The 18,334-nt window shown below is 42.6% G+C and overlaps 1 protein-coding gene across 2 annotated transcripts in view; it reads right to left on the bottom strand.

Moving 5' to 3' along the window:
• The window catches only part of LOC133478113 (A disintegrin and metalloproteinase with thrombospondin motifs 20), a 125,797-nt gene that overhangs the window by 58,251 nt on the left and 49,212 nt on the right, over nucleotides 1-18,334 (bottom strand). For both annotated transcript variants that reach the window (XM_061773735.1, XM_061773736.1), the window contains exons 12-16: nucleotides 7,069-7,214; nucleotides 6,729-6,910; nucleotides 5,648-5,784; nucleotides 5,438-5,555; nucleotides 2,428-2,523 (exon numbers count right to left, since the gene is read on the bottom strand). In XM_061773735.1, coding sequence (XP_061629719.1) covers nucleotides 2,428-2,523; nucleotides 5,438-5,555; nucleotides 5,648-5,784; nucleotides 6,729-6,910; nucleotides 7,069-7,214 — 679 coding nt within the window. The remainder of the gene's footprint in view (nucleotides 1-2,427; nucleotides 2,524-5,437; nucleotides 5,556-5,647; nucleotides 5,785-6,728; nucleotides 6,911-7,068; nucleotides 7,215-18,334) is intronic.

The following is an 18,334-nucleotide window of genomic DNA, read 5'->3' as shown; positions in this document are numbered from 1 at the left end:
TTTTGTGGAGGGGGCCCAGGGCGTAATGGCACTGACCTAACTAACTGAGAGGGATCTAATGTAAACGTACTTGCCTGCTTGTTCAAGAGGCAATCCCAGCTGTAACTAAAAGTGGACAAATAAGACCATTAAAACATCATCCTCTCTCTCCAACTGGTTGAATACTAACTATACAGTGAAAGCTCCAAAGTCGAACACAGTTTTTGTAATTTCAACTTTTTTTCCATAGAGTAAAATAATGTGTACATATAAAACCGTTATTAACCCTCCAGGTTATGTTTTAAGTTTCACTTTAACAATCCTAACTGATTTTGACTAAAAAGTAAAATTATTCGTTTGTTGACAACGCCTAGGAACTGGAAGGTGTTTGAAAAATTATACTGTCACCTAGTGGTGTTTTATAAGTATTGCCTGAATTTAAAAAATTGACAGTCAATAGGTGACTTTTTCACCAGGGAAAGGTTCTACAGAATATGAATATGTGAATAATTAATTATTGTTTTTGTGCTCTTTCTGAAATGCCTAAGCCCTGTCTAAATAGAAATTGGTCTCAAGGAAGTATGTTGAAGTGATACATCTTGGCCATAGGGTTTGTATGTCAGGGAGGAGCTAAATTTAAGACTTGTTAGGGGAAGTTACAGAGAGTCTTTTAACACATGAGCATGTTCAGTGAACCCCCACTTTCCATGAGGGATAGGGACTGACCCATGCTGTGAATTTGGCCAACTTGTCTAAATGAAGCTCCTAAACTCACTTTAACCATAGTTCCTACTTCTCATGATGCGGAAAAGCAACACTTTCATTGCTTTGGCTTTAGCACAAAAACAGAGAATAAGTGAGGTTTTCAGTGGATAACAGAGGGTAGGTTCCAAAAGAAAATCAGCAAATATGTTAATATGCGAACGTGAAACCGCAAATATGCAGTGGTTTACTGTACATGCACAATTCCAGTGCATTTTTGCAAACTCAAATAATCTGTGAACCATTTACTTTTAAGGGGAATGTTGTTAGATAAATTTAAAATTATGTCAAATGTTTTTGGGACCACAGTTTGTGGTAAATTAAAATTTTAAACTATTACTATAGAGAATTATTTACATTTTTAGGGTGACGCCAATTCATCTTGAGCAGGCCTCGGTCTAAATAAAGGGAGATTAGAATATGTCGGTCTGACCAAATTATTATTTAACATTCACTGCGGTGAAGAGTTACACAATTTGCTTAGTCACGCATGACCATGGTTTGAACATTTAAGGCTTAATTTTCCCCAAAACTTTGCGTTAACTCCAAGTTGTGTTGAGAGATATGGTTATTAAAAAATAGCGAATATTTTGGAGTTTATGTGTATAGCGGTAGTCTTTGGAGAACAGTATAATTTCAATATTATAAGTGGTTAGTTAATTTATATACTTTTATGACAGTAAATAATGTTATAATTAAAAATTGGCCTGTTCAATTAATAAAGATTGTTTCATGATAGCAACAGATTGAACTTGAGACGGATTAATTTATGTGTCATTATCTGCTATGGGGAGAATTAATTTAAAATCCAAACAAACTGAACATTGAACAACTATCAGAGATGGATTGTTTTGGATTACCTCATCTATTGGTGCATTAAAGACCTGATAATCATTAACATCACAACTTTGAAGTGTTTGTGCACGCATTTGTGTTGTTCCGGGAAAAGAACCACGCGGATTCTGGTGATATTGGCCTTCTAAATCACGGGGTGTCAAACTCACTGCCCGGGGGCCAGATCCCGTCTGCCACATCATCTTATGTGGCCCGCAAGAGCAAATCATGTGCGTCGACTTCATGTTTCTTGCTAAAATACCAAAATTTCAAATTGTCTTCACTTTTTATAACATTGAGATATTCTAAGCATTTTTTTGTTCCCAACCTTTTAAAATACATAAAATATAGGTGAGCAAACTGTTTTTAACTGGCTTCTGATTTCAAAAGTAGTTATCCATCATTTTGTTTCACAGTCATAAACGCCCTTAGAGGGAAACCATAACTATGACATGGCCCACAACAAAAATTTAACATCTGTTGAAAATACACCTTTTCTTGTTGAATTATCACTTTATTCTCCAACTTGTATACCCTTTTCTGCTTAAAACTATGACCTTTTTAATATTAAAACTCTAATATATCTTTAAAGCCCTTACAACTTTTGCAAATACAACTTTGAAATGAATGACTTTTCCTTGTGGCCCGAATTTCCCTTCTTCCGCGACAACTGGACTTCATCATCCCCATAAAGGAGGATTTATTACAAGCGTGACGTTGCCGACTGTTTTCTGTATTTTATTCAGCTCTGCTCCTAATAAATTGTTAAGCGAGCCGCCAGCTTCAATTTTGGATCGGTGCTTTCAAGAAAACTTGATATTGCTCAAAAACCTCATCCCCGCTCTGACTCACCGAGGTAGTTGTCATCTTCTGGCTTTCCGGAGTAGCTGACCTGCTTAATATCAATGTTGGTAGCACCAGCTGGGATGCGGACCACTGTGTTGTAGCCTGAAGAGAAAAAACAGACATAAAGCATGAAGAGAACAGATGCATTTTGATGATTTTTAATAGTTTCACCATGCTCCAAAAGGGATGTCTGCTCTCAACCACTGGGGACTTGCACACTTGAAAAAATACCCCCCCAAAAAACTACTTGTCTCAAATAACCTGCAGGAAGGCTCGTTCAAGTCTCAGAGGCCCGGTCGTGAAATGGCATGTAATTATTCCGTGGACCTACTTTTGGCCTGTAATTACCACACTGAGCCTGTTGTCCTGCCATAAACTAACAAGGAGAACAAGCGGGCACGACAGAAGGAATAACCCAAAAAGGACACCATTGACAAGCAAAAGCATAGTGTAAATAAATTGTAAAATAAAAATAATATATAAATGTTCATATAATGGCGGCACGGTGAACGACTGGTTAGAGCGTCAGCCTCACAGTTCTGGGGATCGGGGTGCAATTCCCGGCCCCGCCTGTGTGGAGTTTGCATGTTCTCCCCGTGCCTGCGTGGGTTTTCTCCGGGCACTTCGGTTTCCTCCCACATCCCAAAAACATGCATGGTAGGTTAATTGAAAACTCTAAATTGCGCGTAGGTGTGAATGTGAGTGCGAATGGTTGTTTGTTTGTATGTGCCCTGCGATTGGCTGGCAACCAGTTCAGGGTGTACCCCGCCACCTGCCCGATGACAGCTGGGATAGGCTCCAGCACGCCCGCGACCCTAGTGAGGAGAAGCGGCTCAGAAAATGGATGGATGGATGGATGTTCTTATAATCCACTTGTTTGATATGGGTGGGGATAGGATAAGATATCACAATATTTTTTACAGAGAATCACAATACATCGATTATGTGATACTGTATTTTGGAAGAAAGTCAGTCGTGATACGTCGCATGAAGGGGGAATAATTTTTAGACATATGGATCACACAAATAAAATATAAAAATACAGGGGGCATGGGTCGTTAGCATGTTGGCCTCATATTCGAGTTAAAATCAGATATTTTGCATATTCCCCCTGTACTTGCGAAGGTTTTCCAGAAGTACTTCGGCTTCCCCCCACACGCCAAAAATATTTGGTTCATTAAAGACCATAAATATGACTGTGAACGGTTGTTTGTCTAAGCGACTGCTTGACAATCAGCCCTGGGTGCACCCGGCCTTTCACCCTAAGTCAACTAGGATAGGCGCTGTATAATCACTGTATATGGATAAAAATAAAACTAGATCGCATATTTCCGTAATTTAATATCCATTATTATAATTTGGCGGATGAAACGAAATTATTAAGATAAGTATCACATAAAAAAACGAGAGTTAATTGCCGGTTGCAGGAGCAGAAATCCAAGGGAGGGCCCAAGCTGAGTTTTGTACCCAGAACCTCTTGACTGTGAGTCACATACTAGTCCACCATGGTGCCTACTGTTTTGCATTCCGTTCCAAAATGAGAGCAGAGGGGAAAAAGTGTTGGCGTGCCTTCCCTAACACCTCCAGCCACAGGGGGGCAGCACTTGGTTTGCACATCATCCAGCTATCATCCACACAAGTCATGCCAGCCTCACCTTAACAAAACAAATGAGCACCTCTTACGTATTTATCCCTGGAGCTTCCCATGCAGAATTTTTATTAGACTTAATGACAATGATCATTAAGTCATAAATGCACCAGACATCCATTTTCTATACCTCTTGTCCTCATTAAGGTTGCGGGTGAGCTGGAGCTGATCCCATTTGACTTTAAGTGAGAGACGGGATACATCCTGGAGTGGATGTATCCAGTTGACTGCCAGTCAATTGCAGGGCACATACAGTCAAACAACCATTCACACTCTCATACAAACAACAAATCCAGACCCATCAGCACATTGTATTCTTGGGTACAGAGATACAAAACCATGCATGCCCTACTAAACAAAAGAAGAAAGAAAAGAAGAACAAACCTGATGAAGCTTAGATTGGACACAATCAGAATTTGTCCCTACATGAACCTCCGCATCACATCGGTTTGTTTAAAAATGGTGAGGTCAGGACTGTCAAACGAACATTTGACAGCTTTAGACAATGATCGGTCCCTAAATTTGGCTGAGGCCCGACAAATCTTTCTGAACAATCTCTGAAAGCATTTAAACGACAACAGACATGACATCAGTACGCCGTTAGCTCAGTCAAGACGGTTTTCATTGCCATGTGTGTGCTTGTTTGTCAAAGGAGATACGAAAAACTACTCTATCAAGGGCATGAGCCAAGTACGAACCCTGTAAGATTGGATGTAGGCCTATGCTGGGTCTTCACCTTAAAACATTTGGGGAAACTTCCACTAAATAAGAATGAAATGAAGTCAGAAGTACATTTCCATTCCATTTTCCACTTGTATTTTTTTTTTACATTCAAATGGATGTTTCAAATTTCAGCTCAAGCCTTTCTGTGTGGAATTCTCTCTGTGCGTGTGTTGGTTTTCTCCGGGTATGCCGACTTCCTCCCACATTCCAAAAACGTTTGAAGATAATTGCTGAAAATTGTGCAAAGATGGAAAATAATGCAGTACTCAGTCGTGGAGATATAGCATTAAAAAGTATTTTAAAAAACGGTGCCGAATGACAACTTCGGCTTGGGCATGAGTTCCCCCTCCTCCACTATTTAAGAACTTCACCATCTTTGTTCTCATCAGTGGTTATTGCGAAGTGCCGTTAGCTTCCTAGCTAGGCCTACACCCCAAAAATAGATTTTCCCATTGGCTAGTCCAGTGGCATTGCTGCTTTAGAGTGCCTCATTGTTGGCTCTGAGTGCATGCACATCATGCAGCGAAAGGAGGAAGGGAGGAAGGGGGGAGCATGTGGACTGGGGCTTCGTGCTGGTGTAGCAGCTTTAGAGTGCCTCGTTGTAAGCTGCAACAACTGTTAGGGACATTGAGGAACGTGACTCACCGTACTGAGCATCGTTGAACGTCCCTGCCTGGGTTTTGCATGAGGAGTTATCTCCCCCACACACGCCACACTTGTCATTCCTGGCCTTTGAGTTCAGGACGTGATCGCAGCCCGCTTGCTGGAGACGAAAAGTTTGTATTGTGCTGATACTGACTAGTCTTACAGCATATTGATATTGTGAGCAGGGGTTGGGCGAGCAAACCGACGGACCCTGCAGAGGCCTTGAACGCAAATGTCGTAGGTGTCCGTGCCACACGGTGTGCCGTCAATGACGCGGTCCTTCAGCTGGTAATACGCCGTCGTCCCGGCAACACGGCAGAAGAGCTTGCAGCGATCGTTCAATTGTACTAAACAGAAAAAAATCATTACTTTCAATAGGAGACAGTTTATTAGAGAGGAGACGGAGTGCAGCAACTAAAATGCAACAAAGTGGACACTGCAAAGAAGCAGGTTACGTTCAAAAGTTAAACAAATGGCAAAACTTCTCTACCAACAAGCGACCCGCCAATGGTTTACATCAGCTGTATGGTATATTTAGTGCTTGGCACACATGGAACCTCGGCTAACAGGTACTAAAAAGTACCCGGTTTTGTGGGTTGAAAAGAATCGGTATGCAATCTTCTTGTAGCCAAATGCATCTTTATGTAGCGCAACAATTGATTTTTTTTGGATCCTCATTGCAGTTGCCATGAGGTGCCATATTGAACTTCCAGTGACCAGTACGAGAGAGTTTGAGAATCATAACACTAAATTTACCACACCTGCTCCCATTTACATCTGAGACCTAATGAGTCACTTAGACAAGCTCTACGCGGACTACTTTAGATTGTGGGAAAGTGTAATTTCTTCAGTCTTGTCTGATTAAAAGACATACAGTAATAGAATATATCAAACATGAGGGGTTTACTCTTCACTTTTGAGTGATACTTTAATGTATATGAAAAAATGACCAGAATATGTAACCAAGAACTTGTTCAATGTTGTAGCTTTAGAAAGACAAGTTTTCACAGTCTTGGATCTTAACCAACCTTAACCATCTACCGTACATTGAAGTGGCTCAAGTCCACAATGATTGACTTGAGACACGAATAAGAACATCTGAGATATCTATAGACATCATTGTGCATACAAAACAGATATACTACCTTAACAAGCCAAAGGTTAACGCCCAAGAATTCAGACTTGTCTTTTGGACTCAAAAAACATACAAATGCATCCCCAAATTTGAAAGACGACCACAATCAGGCTGTAAGAAGGTCCTAAAAGTCTTCCGAATATTACGTTGACTTACTGCCGCTGTATTTGGGAACCCAGCGGACGGTTGGAGGTAGACCGTTGATGTTGAAGTGCTTGCCGTCGAACTGAGAGCACTGATCTTCTCGAAAGTCTTTTCGTCCTCGCGGACAGGGCTCAGTGTTGCAGGAGCGGAACTTCATCCGTCGTCCCACGCAGAACTTACCGCCATTCCTAGGCCTAGAATGAAACCCAGGAGCAAAAGATGACAGAAAGCCCTTGTACTGATCTTGTCTGTTGGTCTCAACCAACATTTGAGTTTTGATTCCACTCCTGTTTCATACGGCTAGAACTTCCAGTCATGGTCTAACAATGTTACATTCTTTACAAGTTCTTACTCTGGCTTGTTGCAGTCTCTGGTGGTGCTCCGTGTCCCTCCGCCGCAGGACCTGGAGCAAACGCTGTAGGGCCCCCAGGCACCCCATTCCCCGTGGACAGGCTGTAAGTGCAGTTCCTTGTTGACACACATCCCGTGCCTGCAGTACTGCAAGAATATAATCACAAAAACACGTGCATATTCCGTTAAGAGACAGCGGCATTGAGATGTAGTACACGTACACCTGGGAGAGGTGATCCTCTTTGACTTCAAAATTCTCTGTTTACATCAAACTGTGTTTGAAAAGAAACCCTAAATTCCTGTTTGCCCTTGGGGAATGTATCCAATTCTTGTAACTATTTAAAGGGAGGACACACACAGAAATGATGATGTCTGCCTAAACTAAAATATACAGTGGACTTCCACTGGAATTTAATCAGATATTAGCCATTATTATTGGCCAGACAGGGGGTATTATGTTATTAGCCTGGCCGTTACATAACAGTGGGGTGTAAATGGATAACGGCTCACTCACAAAAACAGTTTCAGGATTAGGCAGATAACATAAGATTTAGTTAATTGTCTAATTTCACACTTGATGGGTGGGCAGGAACTCTAGAGACCCAAGTACTTCTATACAAGCGATAAAATGGTCAATTTTCCATAAAAGGTCCCCTCCAAAACATTAAGAGGGTGAGACAGAGAAGAAGAACATACTAAGGAAGCTACCTACCTGGATTGTGAATGGAAAAGCTCCCCAATTGGGCTGCAAAGGGGGGGATATTTTTCAGTAAGAACCCCAACTCTTTCAAAAAATAATAGAAATGCATACTCCCATCCAAAAATAAATCTCACTTATAATGTTAAATGAAAAAGTATCTTTCCTTAAGATGTTCAAATCTCCCGCCACCCGCCCGCAGTGAGCTGGGATAGGCTCCAGCATACCCGCAACCCTAGTGAGGATAAGCAGTGTAGAAAATGGATGTGCAAATCTAGCCTCTGCAGTTTTGGTAAACCCTTTCAGGTATTGGGCTGTACTTATTCAACTGTACTTGCATGAAATCTAGTTGTTTTAGTCAAGATTATGCTTAACTAGTTTCCCCACCTCCATTTAAATTTCCTATTATCTAATTCACTGCCAGCCGTTTTAGAGCATTTTGACTGATGACCCACATAATACTGTGTACTGTGACAATATAAGCACCGAACGTACCATAGAAAGAGTTGACGCTCTTCTTTCACCAGCCAAAAAAAGTTAATTTCTAGTTTCTTTTTGTTCTTTTGTAATCAGCAGTGGAACATGGGTTGGTTCTACCAAAAACACCAGTCTCTTACCAATGCTTGCTTTTATGACACCTTAAACTATAAAACAACAAAAACAAGACTGAAAAAGGGCTTTTGATGGCAAAATTATTTATTTACACATATTAAACTGAGGGGCGGCATGGTGGGCGACTGGTTAACACATCTGCCTCACAGTTCTGAGGACCCGTGTTCAAATGTGGCCTTGCCTGTGTTGGAGTTTGCATGTTCTCTCTATGCCTGCGTGGGTTTTCTCCGGGTACTCCGGTTTCCTCCCACATCCCAAAAACATGTATGTTAGGTTAATTGAAGACTCTAAATGACCAGTAGTTGTGAATGTGAGCGCAAACGGTTCTTTGTTTACTTCATATGTGCCCTGTGATTGGCTGGAGACCAGTTCTTTTCGTTGGTGGGAGTAAACATTCAGATTCCAGTTGACGAATAAAAACATCCACAGCAGTAAATTAGTGAAGAGCGACTCTTCAATTGTATAAATTACTGGTTTATTCCAGTCAATTGACATAAAGTCCCATTAATTCCCTTAGAAAGTTTCCAACTTTGAAAATTTTGCAAGCCTATTCCCAACAGAGGACCAAGAGGGACTAAAGAACCAATGTGTTTGCTATCAAGCATGTGAGCCCACCTATAGCAAGAAGTAATAACAGCTCTCTTTGGTGCGTAACCGAACCCCATTCTTTTGCTAAGTTGCATATGTGACGGGTTCTGTTCACTGGACGAATGCGGGACATGATGCCGTCTGTCTGCACAAAGAGCCCGCCATCCAGCAGCACCATGATAAGGAATCCCAAAAGTTGTGATAAGACGAGAAACTCAAGTTCCTAGCCGTTACTCCTTCCAGATGAGAAATCTACTGTGGCCGATATAATTTCCACTGGCCGGCCTCCCAACACACTGCAATACAATCAATCCTTGGCTTTGGATGAGAGTTGCTTCCGTGATTAATATGGAAGGGGGGGGGGAAGAGCCCACGGGAGGCTCTGATGCAAAGTAATCTCCGGGGCGACGGCTAATCTGCAATATACTGTAAATGCACAGTTATCACGAGAGGCGAACGACCTGCACACAAACACAATCTGGCCCCTCTCCGCTTGGCTTGTTTGTGTGTTTCCCACACTTGGAATACGCATACATTTTATTCTCATTTATGAGGGATGGACTTCAATCCTTAAACTGCATATGCTGGTAATGAGTGTATGGTATAAATTTGGTGTACAGAATTTGAGACAGCAAAATGCTAATGCTAAATGGTTAACAATTGCAAGCATTAGAATTAGCATGCTAGCGATTACCATTGGACTACCATTCAGCTCACTCATACTTTACATACTGTAATATGTACATTAAAAATCACTTACAAACGCTCCTTTATCATTTTTGGCCCAACACTGCGTCCATCTGCAATAAATGTCAGTGTGAAACATGGCGTAAACATCATTCTGGGCAGAATTTATTTTTGGCGGGGGAGCTTCGAGACAGACATTTTGTGTTCACCTACTTTTGATGTCGATTTGGTAAATTATTTGAATTTTTTCCCCCCTGCCCTATCTTTCATATTTGCTAAACTCGTTGTGACATCATGCAGGGTGGCAGAACTCTGACTTAAGAGGCCTATTTTCCATGAAATTTGGGCTTGAATACTACTCTGGGGAATTTGACTTCAGAGGATCAAATTTACTGTAGTTGTCAGTATTTAGCCTTGATAAGCCGGTGATGCTGCACCAAGTTTTCATAAAGACTGCATTGTGTGTTCAGCGAAAGTGATTGATTGGACCCCCGGCTTCTCATGGGGGAGGATTTGGGCACACTCAATTCCAATTAGCTATCAGTAGAGGGGGAATGCTGAGGTGAAAGGCGTGTATCGAGTTGACTTTTCCTAGAAAGGTTGTCAAAACTTGGGAATCCGGTGAGACGTTTGAAGGTCTTGTGAGAGGAGCCTGTCCAGCTGTGACGAGAGTATGTTTCAAATTAGGAAAACACACATTGACTGGCCAACAACATGTGCACACATCCACCACACGGCTGGCCCTTTAAGCATGCCCTGTGTAAAGTCTGGTACACACATACAGATTTTTAACATCTTAACCGATTTTCAAAATGTGAGCGACCCTACACTTGAACAAAAAATAGACGTGTGTGCTTACTGCTCTCATAGTGTATTCAAATTGACAACCACACACATAACTATGAGAAGGAGCATGGTGCGAGAAGGCATCCGGACTTCCAGAAAATACATAGAATAAGTGAGAGTAGTAGCAGAATAAGAAGTAGAGACGCTTGGCTAACTGTTAGCTAATCGGATAACTTGATTGCCGTGGAAAACTATTTTTTATTGTGGTGTGTGACTTGTCGGAGGCATTATAAAAACACTCAACCCAACCAGTTGTACATCTATGTGTGAAGTCCTCACTCCACTACTGTTCACAGCAATGTGTATAGCATAGAGTAAACCTCCGTTATTAGCAGGGGATCTGGAACGATCCTTGCCACAAATAATAATAATGAAACTATGTTACTATATACTAAACCAATATTAATAACACCGTAAATATACCAAAAACTATGATCTCAAAACACTAACAGAAACTCTTATTCAACAATTACCATAAAAAATACAAGTAAATAACAATTGAAGAAATGCAACGGAACTGCCCATGCAGATGGAAGACTTTCGTAACTTCCACACATAACCCAGGCTTAACTTAGCTTCTCCATGACATACAAAGATGTTAGTGTCTCAGTCGAGATGTATTACTCCAACATACTTCCTTGACACCAATTAATACTTTCCTATTAAACAGGGCTTTGGCACCAGCATTATAGCCATAGTGTGAAAATTCAGAAAAGATGAGTTTCCAGCAAATAGCTGAGGATAAGTTCCATAAAAATAATGAAAAAATAGGTGACTTTGTGAAAAGCAAACCACAAATAGGCAGGGGTTGACTGTAGAAGATACCTCGCGTTCTATATAAATAAAATATTCATTGATTGAATATTGATTAATTAAGCGAGCTTCAGGTCACTTTCTAATTGCCTATTGTTCAGGTTTCACATCACAATCACCGCGCCCGTGGCCCGGCCCAACTCACATTTGCGATCATAAATACTGAACAGTTTAACATTTACGATTGATCAGGGAATAAAAACCTCTCTTGACACACCCTACACCACAGGATAAACTCCAAGAGACATCCAATAATCGGGCCATTGGTGACTTTGATCGGATGAGGGAAAAAAAAAAAGATAAAATTTGGCCCGATTATGGGTATGTTTGTATCCAGCTGTGAAACGCATGCATGCCGCCTTTGCTCTCACTGTAAATATACTGAATGAAGTCGAACCAAGTAACCTGTGCGGCCACAGGAGTGGAGCCTAACTCAAGGACATCGGGAACGGTGTCTGAGGACGGCAGCAGCTGCACGGAGCTCCTCGGCTGGCTGCTTTGGACGCTCACGCCCTGTAATTGACAGGAAACTGTTGCACAGAGCACCCCATTTGTGCACCTAAGCCATACATCACCGAAGGAATGAGAAGGTGGGCGATTGATTTGAAAAGCCCTCCACTCTTTCATTTGGCCCTTTGCGACAAGGCATCGCCTTTCATGTCGCACCGTCTTTATCTCATGGCGTTCTGAGTTCAGAACAGGAGCACGGAGGGATTTGCAACTTGTACGCCCCACAACCAAAAAACCTTGTGTGAGTAACAATGCACGTTGACAACACAGAGAAAAAAAGCATCTGGAGTCACTTGTCAAGACACGGACGACCACTGTAGATTTTCAATAAGGCGTTCTGCTTTATTGCACTGCTAAAAAATTTACCTGAAGGTGTGACACGATAAAGAAAGGCTTTATACTTATTTTGCAGGCATTTGGTGCATAAATTGTCCACGTAAGACATCTCCTCCTTGCACTGTAATGAAAGGATGTGGACACAAAAGATGAGAAAGCGCAGCAGATAGCAACCATCACCTGAGAGAACCTTTTGTGGTTTTAGATATTGGCACTCTTTTAACTGAAAAACAATGCCGTTTAAATGAAACATCGTTCTGGAGCCTGAAAATGCAGGAAAACCGATCTCAAATTCAAAGTTTTTTAATCCATTTAGCTGGTTTTGCTACCATTTCCTGAGATTGGAAGTACTAACTCAGTTGTGAACCGAGGACATTTTAACATTCTTAACGGCCATCCAAGTGTAAAAATAAGTTATGGCTGTTTGTAGTAAACAGTCATTGGTAATGTTAACGACCAGCAACGAGGTCTTAATGGGTTGGCTGCTCATGTCGCAGCTACAGGTCTCTTTCCTAACTGTCATAAAAATGTAAAAATAAGTTAGTTACTGCTTAGAGTAAAATGTAAAATCAACAGTCTTAACTTATATGATGTTGACGTAATGCAAAGGTAGTGTGCAATGCAAAGGCATCTCTTTTTTCATGTTCTTAAGAACATAAGAAGCTCACTCCTAACTACATCCTCATGGAACATGGAGTTTTCCTGAGACTTGAGGATGCCATAGGAATCCATTTGGAAAATATAGGACAGTTTAAATCTGAAATTAACTTCCGTACAGATATATGTCATCGCCAGTGAGACACACCGCTTTGACTAACACCCGACACGTTGAAGGAACTGCACAGCTCATGGCGCTCCCAGGACTACATGCAGATGACCCGAGTGGAATACCACAGCCTGGTCCAAATGGAGGATGATAAAATGGCAGATGAACGAGCAGAGAGGCAGCAACTGGAAGATTTCCACCGGTTCGTTAGCGACACATTGACCAGCACGGATAGGAGTCTGACTGATGTACATTAGTACTGTATGTCACTAAAGGAGCTGGTGGAGCTCATGCGCTCAACTTTTAGTGCGGATGTCACTTTCGGATTCAGCGGTGCAAAATTGTCCTTAACCATCCATCCATCCATTTTCTGAGCCGCTTCTCCTCACTAGGGCCGCGGGCGTGCTGGAGCCTATCCCAGCTGTCATCTGGCAGGAGGCGGGGTACACCCTGAACTGGTTGCCAGCCAATCGCAGGGCACATACAAACAAACAACCATTCGCACTCACAGTCACACCGATGGGCAATTAAGAGTCTCCAATTCATGCACGTGGGAGGAAACCGGAGTGCCCGGAGAAAACCCACGCAGGCACGGGGAGAACATGCAAACTCCACACAGGCGCGGCCGGGGATTGAACCCGGGTCCTCAGAACTGTGAGGCTGACGCTCTAACCAGTCGGCCACCGTGCCCCCCTGTCCTTAACCAGTTTAAAAAAAACAGACAACTTACAATTTTTTTTAAACCCAGTGTTATGATTTCAAAACCATAAATACATAAATACAAGACTGATTATTGGTCGTAAAAGAAACATCCTATTCAGAGAAACTGATAGCACCGCCTCAATTCCAATTTACAGAAGACACACGCCGTTCCACCACAGTGTGTCATGCTGCCAGGAGGCTCGGACCACTCGCTGCTTCTTACGCCAACAGAGTTCACTCTGGCTTGGCTTCGCTCGTCAAGAAGGCTGTCTCACTCTAATTGGTCAAACAAAAGCAGGTTGTCATTCTTCCCCCCGACGGAATGCTCTGGAAATATACAACGACTCCCCGTTTTAGTCGTCACCCAATTGAGCACCCATCAAGAGGCTCTGGGAGTGCTATACGACGGATAAATAGAAACATTCAAACAGTCTAGCTTGAGCTATTCAAGGGCCTTTCGGACGACAAAACATGACTCGTATATCAAGTGCCACTGTCTGCCTCCGCCACCCACTGTGCGGCTACGTGATCAGAAGCGGGACCTTCAAAAGGGCCGTCATGTGGATGCAGGGGCTGAGCAGACCCTGGCTTTGGCTTGACAGGCCACTATTGAGCATGCTTGCTGGCCCTTTAACTCCACACATTCACACACACACTCATATGTAAAGAGGACCACCACATGCACGTACACGCAAAAAAAAACAAAAAACAAGATCAAAACAGACCCACAGGCCGTATACTTTTGAAGGGGGCTGTGAAGATGAAGAGAAGATAGAGGAGGGTTGGGGTGTGGGGCTTAATAGAGAGAGGGTGGCGGCGGTATTTATAGGCAACAAGTGATGGGATGCCCTCATTAATGCACGGCCCAGTGAGCCAGATGACAGACACGACACCAAGAGGTCATGTGACCGCATTACTCATTGCAGCACCCTATGAGGGGGGCTTGATGAGGGAGAGAGAGGGGTAGGGGAGACAGAGTGCCCCATTTCAACTAAACTGTGTAGAAACAATGTATGGAATACATGCCGCAGCTCGGTACCCCAATTACCCGACGCGGGTTGTTTCGTAACCCGACATTACAAACAACTGAGGTTGACAACGTAACAGTTGAGCTGAGAAGGCTTTGGCCAAAAAATGAAGCTAGAGTTGGGCTTGTGAAGCTTTTACCTGCTGCCTTCAATCCCCACCACAGGCTTCTCGACACATAGGGCCTGATTTACTAAACATTTGTGTGTGCAAAAACGGACACAAACTTGATTGCTCTGATTTGGAAGCTGATCTACTTGTGCCTAGATCAGACTACAGGATTTTATATTGGCCCGATTAGCTATCGTAGCCTGAAATCTTTTGTCGGGAACGACAAAACTTTTTATTTGTCGATCAACAATTTGACCCTACGATAGTCCTCCGACATCAAAATGAAAAGTTTAGCATGTTTGATTTTTTGGGATATCTTCCGTGTAGGCGGCACGGTGAACGACTGGTTAGCACATCTGCCTTACAGTTCTGAGGACCGGGGTTCAAATCCCGGCCCCGCCTGTGTGGAGTTTGTATGTTCTCCTCGTGTCTGCGTGGGTTTTCTCCGGGTACTCCGGTTTCCTCTCACATCCCCAAAACATGCATGGTAAGTTGATTGAAGACTCTAAATTGCTCGTAGGTGTGAATGTGAGTTCGAATGGTTGTTTTATTTGTATGTGCCCTGTGACTGGCTGGCGACCTGTTCAGGGTGTACCCCACCTCTCACCCGAAGATAGCTGGGATAGGCTCCAACACGCCCGTGACCCTAGTGATGATAAGCGGTACAGAAAATGGATGTATGGATGGATGGATCTTCCGTGTAGTATGACATATCGATGACAACTCTCTGACAGCACACCTTGACGTCGACCAATGGGATTGTGTATCGTGACCAGCGTTTTGCCTCCCGCGCTTGCCGTTGTCAACATAATTGGTCGCCGGTGTCAACATTTATTCACACGCACAAACCAATGTTTACCGAAGCCTTAGAGCATGATTCGACAGAACGGCAGCATGTTTACATACAAACGTTAGTGCTAGCACTAGCTTGCTAGGCTACATAACGTTTTGTTGCCTGCTTGCAGAGGCCGTATCACATTAAAAGTATGTGAATATACCACAAGCAAGCCCTGAATGGATTGCCCAAATCGTCATCTCCCGAGCACCCGGTGACATCGCACGTTTTTTCGCCCCCCCTCTTTTTTCTTTTTTCCACAACATTGCTTCAGCGATCCATTGTTTGATAACAACTTGGTTTCGCCATGGTAATAATGGTTGTATCCAGTTGAGGGCAAAGGTGACACGTTTTCTGGTCACGCCTCCCCAACAGTGTTTAATTGGACAAGATAAGGCATAACCGGACATGCAAAATTACCACGCAGTTCATTTTGGCATTTTGCGAGGAATATATGTAAATAGATTAACTTAGTATGTGCAATGTGATTAACCAAGAATGATTGCACTGATTCATTTTGCCTCTTTAAATACCTGTCTGAAAAGCAGGTGCAAACGGCACCGTTGTGCGTAATGATTATTGCGTTATTGTGGGGAGGAGGAAATGCAGGCAAAAGCAGAGGCAACAGGGAGATCGGATTATTGTAGCTCTTGTGAACATTTTTGAAATGCCAGAAACAAAACACGTCAAACAATTAACACGTCTACCAACAGTGCGCGAAATCTGAGTGAACACGCAATTTAGCACCCGATATTTGGTTTCTTAGTAAATCAGCACCATAGAGGCTACGGCTGTAATCTTCCTGGCCCTCTAGCCCCCTTCAAGTCCACACAGACACCTCCGAGCCAAAAGCATGACCCATGTCCCCGCACCGCCTTAGACCTGAACCTCAGGACTTGTTGTAGGAAGACAAAGAAAAGACGTGAACACCCGCCAGTTTAAATCTCTTCTTTCCATTCATGCCCAATACTTTTGTCATGATCAGGGGAGATTTATAATTTTGTGTTTCAATGGCTCCAGAAGAATCTAACAACTTTCGCAATTTAGCATGGCCCATTTGTCTAGCACAGTATTTCCAAACCTTTATTGAGCCAAGGCACATATTTTAGATGAGAAAAATCTCACGGTTTACCATATATGAAAACGTCACAAATGATCTTGTCTCAATTTACTGACAAATTTGAAATCTGGGCCTGTTGAGTTGATCACAAAGCTATTATTCTGTTGTATAAATGACAACAGGTGGATATATAGGTTCATTGTATTTTCTGCCACTTAATAGTTGTGCCTGACACTACAAGTTGCTGGCATAGACAGATGAACAGCGATTTTACATTATTTGTAGTAAATAATAATTTTCAGATCAATGAAGTCAAAGTGGATAATTTATAGCATATTAAAAATGGTTAATGGTTTGGGAATCACTTGCCTACTATACCGGCATCAACCTTTGTGGTGATCAGGTGAATTCCCCTGCAAACAGTCCAAATCTTGTTTATTAAAAAAAAATAAAATAAAATAAAATAAAAAACAAGACAGTTTCAAACCAAATAGACTGACTACATGTGAGTTTCATAGCATAAGTGCTTCATTGCTTTTGTTTCATTCTGTCATGATGAACATGCTGGCCAGATTTCAGATCAATTGGATGTACTGGTGGGGGGTGCTAATATTATCAAACACTACTAAGAGTGGAAGTACGTAAATTGTTTTGCCATGATAGAAGCGTTAGTAAAAGGTTTTGAGACTATTAAAGGCCCCAAAAAGTGATTTAGTGATAAGCAAAAAAAACTATTTCAATAGGGTCCCCACAAATCCATGCTCAAGCCCTAAATATTGAATGAACTTAAGGTACAAGCAGCGAAGAACAGGTCCCTGCACCCGCTTTTTTGTGGCGAATAGTCAAAATGATCATCAAACTTTGATGCCGTGCTCCATCTACCTACATGAAATGGTGTAGGCAGAGAACCGTAGCAATTTAGGGAGACCCATCTGTCTGGGATACCAGCTTGAAATTTGGGTTCAGTTGGGCGAATTCCCTAGTAAGAGCTTGTCAAAATACGAGCAATGGAATTCGGTCAAAAGGAGATTCATTCGTTGCCTGCTCGCTGATAAAACACCATCTATATTTGACCTTTCAAAATGTCATATTTTTATTGTTGGCGGCACGGTGGACGACTGGTTAGAGCGTCAGTCTCACAGTTCTGAGGACCCGGGTTCAATCCCCGGCCCCGCCTGTGTGGAGTTTGCATGTTCTCCCCGTGCCTGCGTGGGTTTTCTCCGGGCACTCCGGTTTCCTCCCACATCCCAAAAACATGCATTAATTGGAGACTCTAAATTGCCCATAGGCATGACTGTGAGTGTGAATGGTTGTTTGTTTCGATGTTTCCTCCCACATCCCAAAAACATGCATGGTAGGTTAATTGAAAACTCTAAATTGCGCGTAGGTGTGAATGTGAGTGCGAATGGTTGTTTGTTTGTATGTGCCCTGCGATTGGCTGGCAACCAGTTCAGGGTGTACCCCGCCTCCTGCCCGATGACAGCTGGGATAGGCTCCAGCACGGCCGCGACCCGAGTGAGGAGAAGCGGCTCAGAAAATGGATGGATGGATATTTTTATTGTCGCCCCCACCCTACTTTTTAGCCACATGTGAGAGTTTGTCATAGCAAGCGCGTGTAAATTCCTGAATCCTGGCCAAAAACATGTGGTCAAAGTGACCTTTGCGGGCCAAATGATAA

The sequence above is a fragment of the Phyllopteryx taeniolatus genome, chromosome 5, assembly GCF_024500385.1.
Source record: "Phyllopteryx taeniolatus isolate TA_2022b chromosome 5, UOR_Ptae_1.2, whole genome shotgun sequence".
NCBI lineage: Eukaryota > Metazoa > Chordata > Actinopteri > Syngnathiformes > Syngnathidae > Phyllopteryx > Phyllopteryx taeniolatus.
This window is presented reverse-complemented; position numbering and strand designations above follow the sequence as displayed.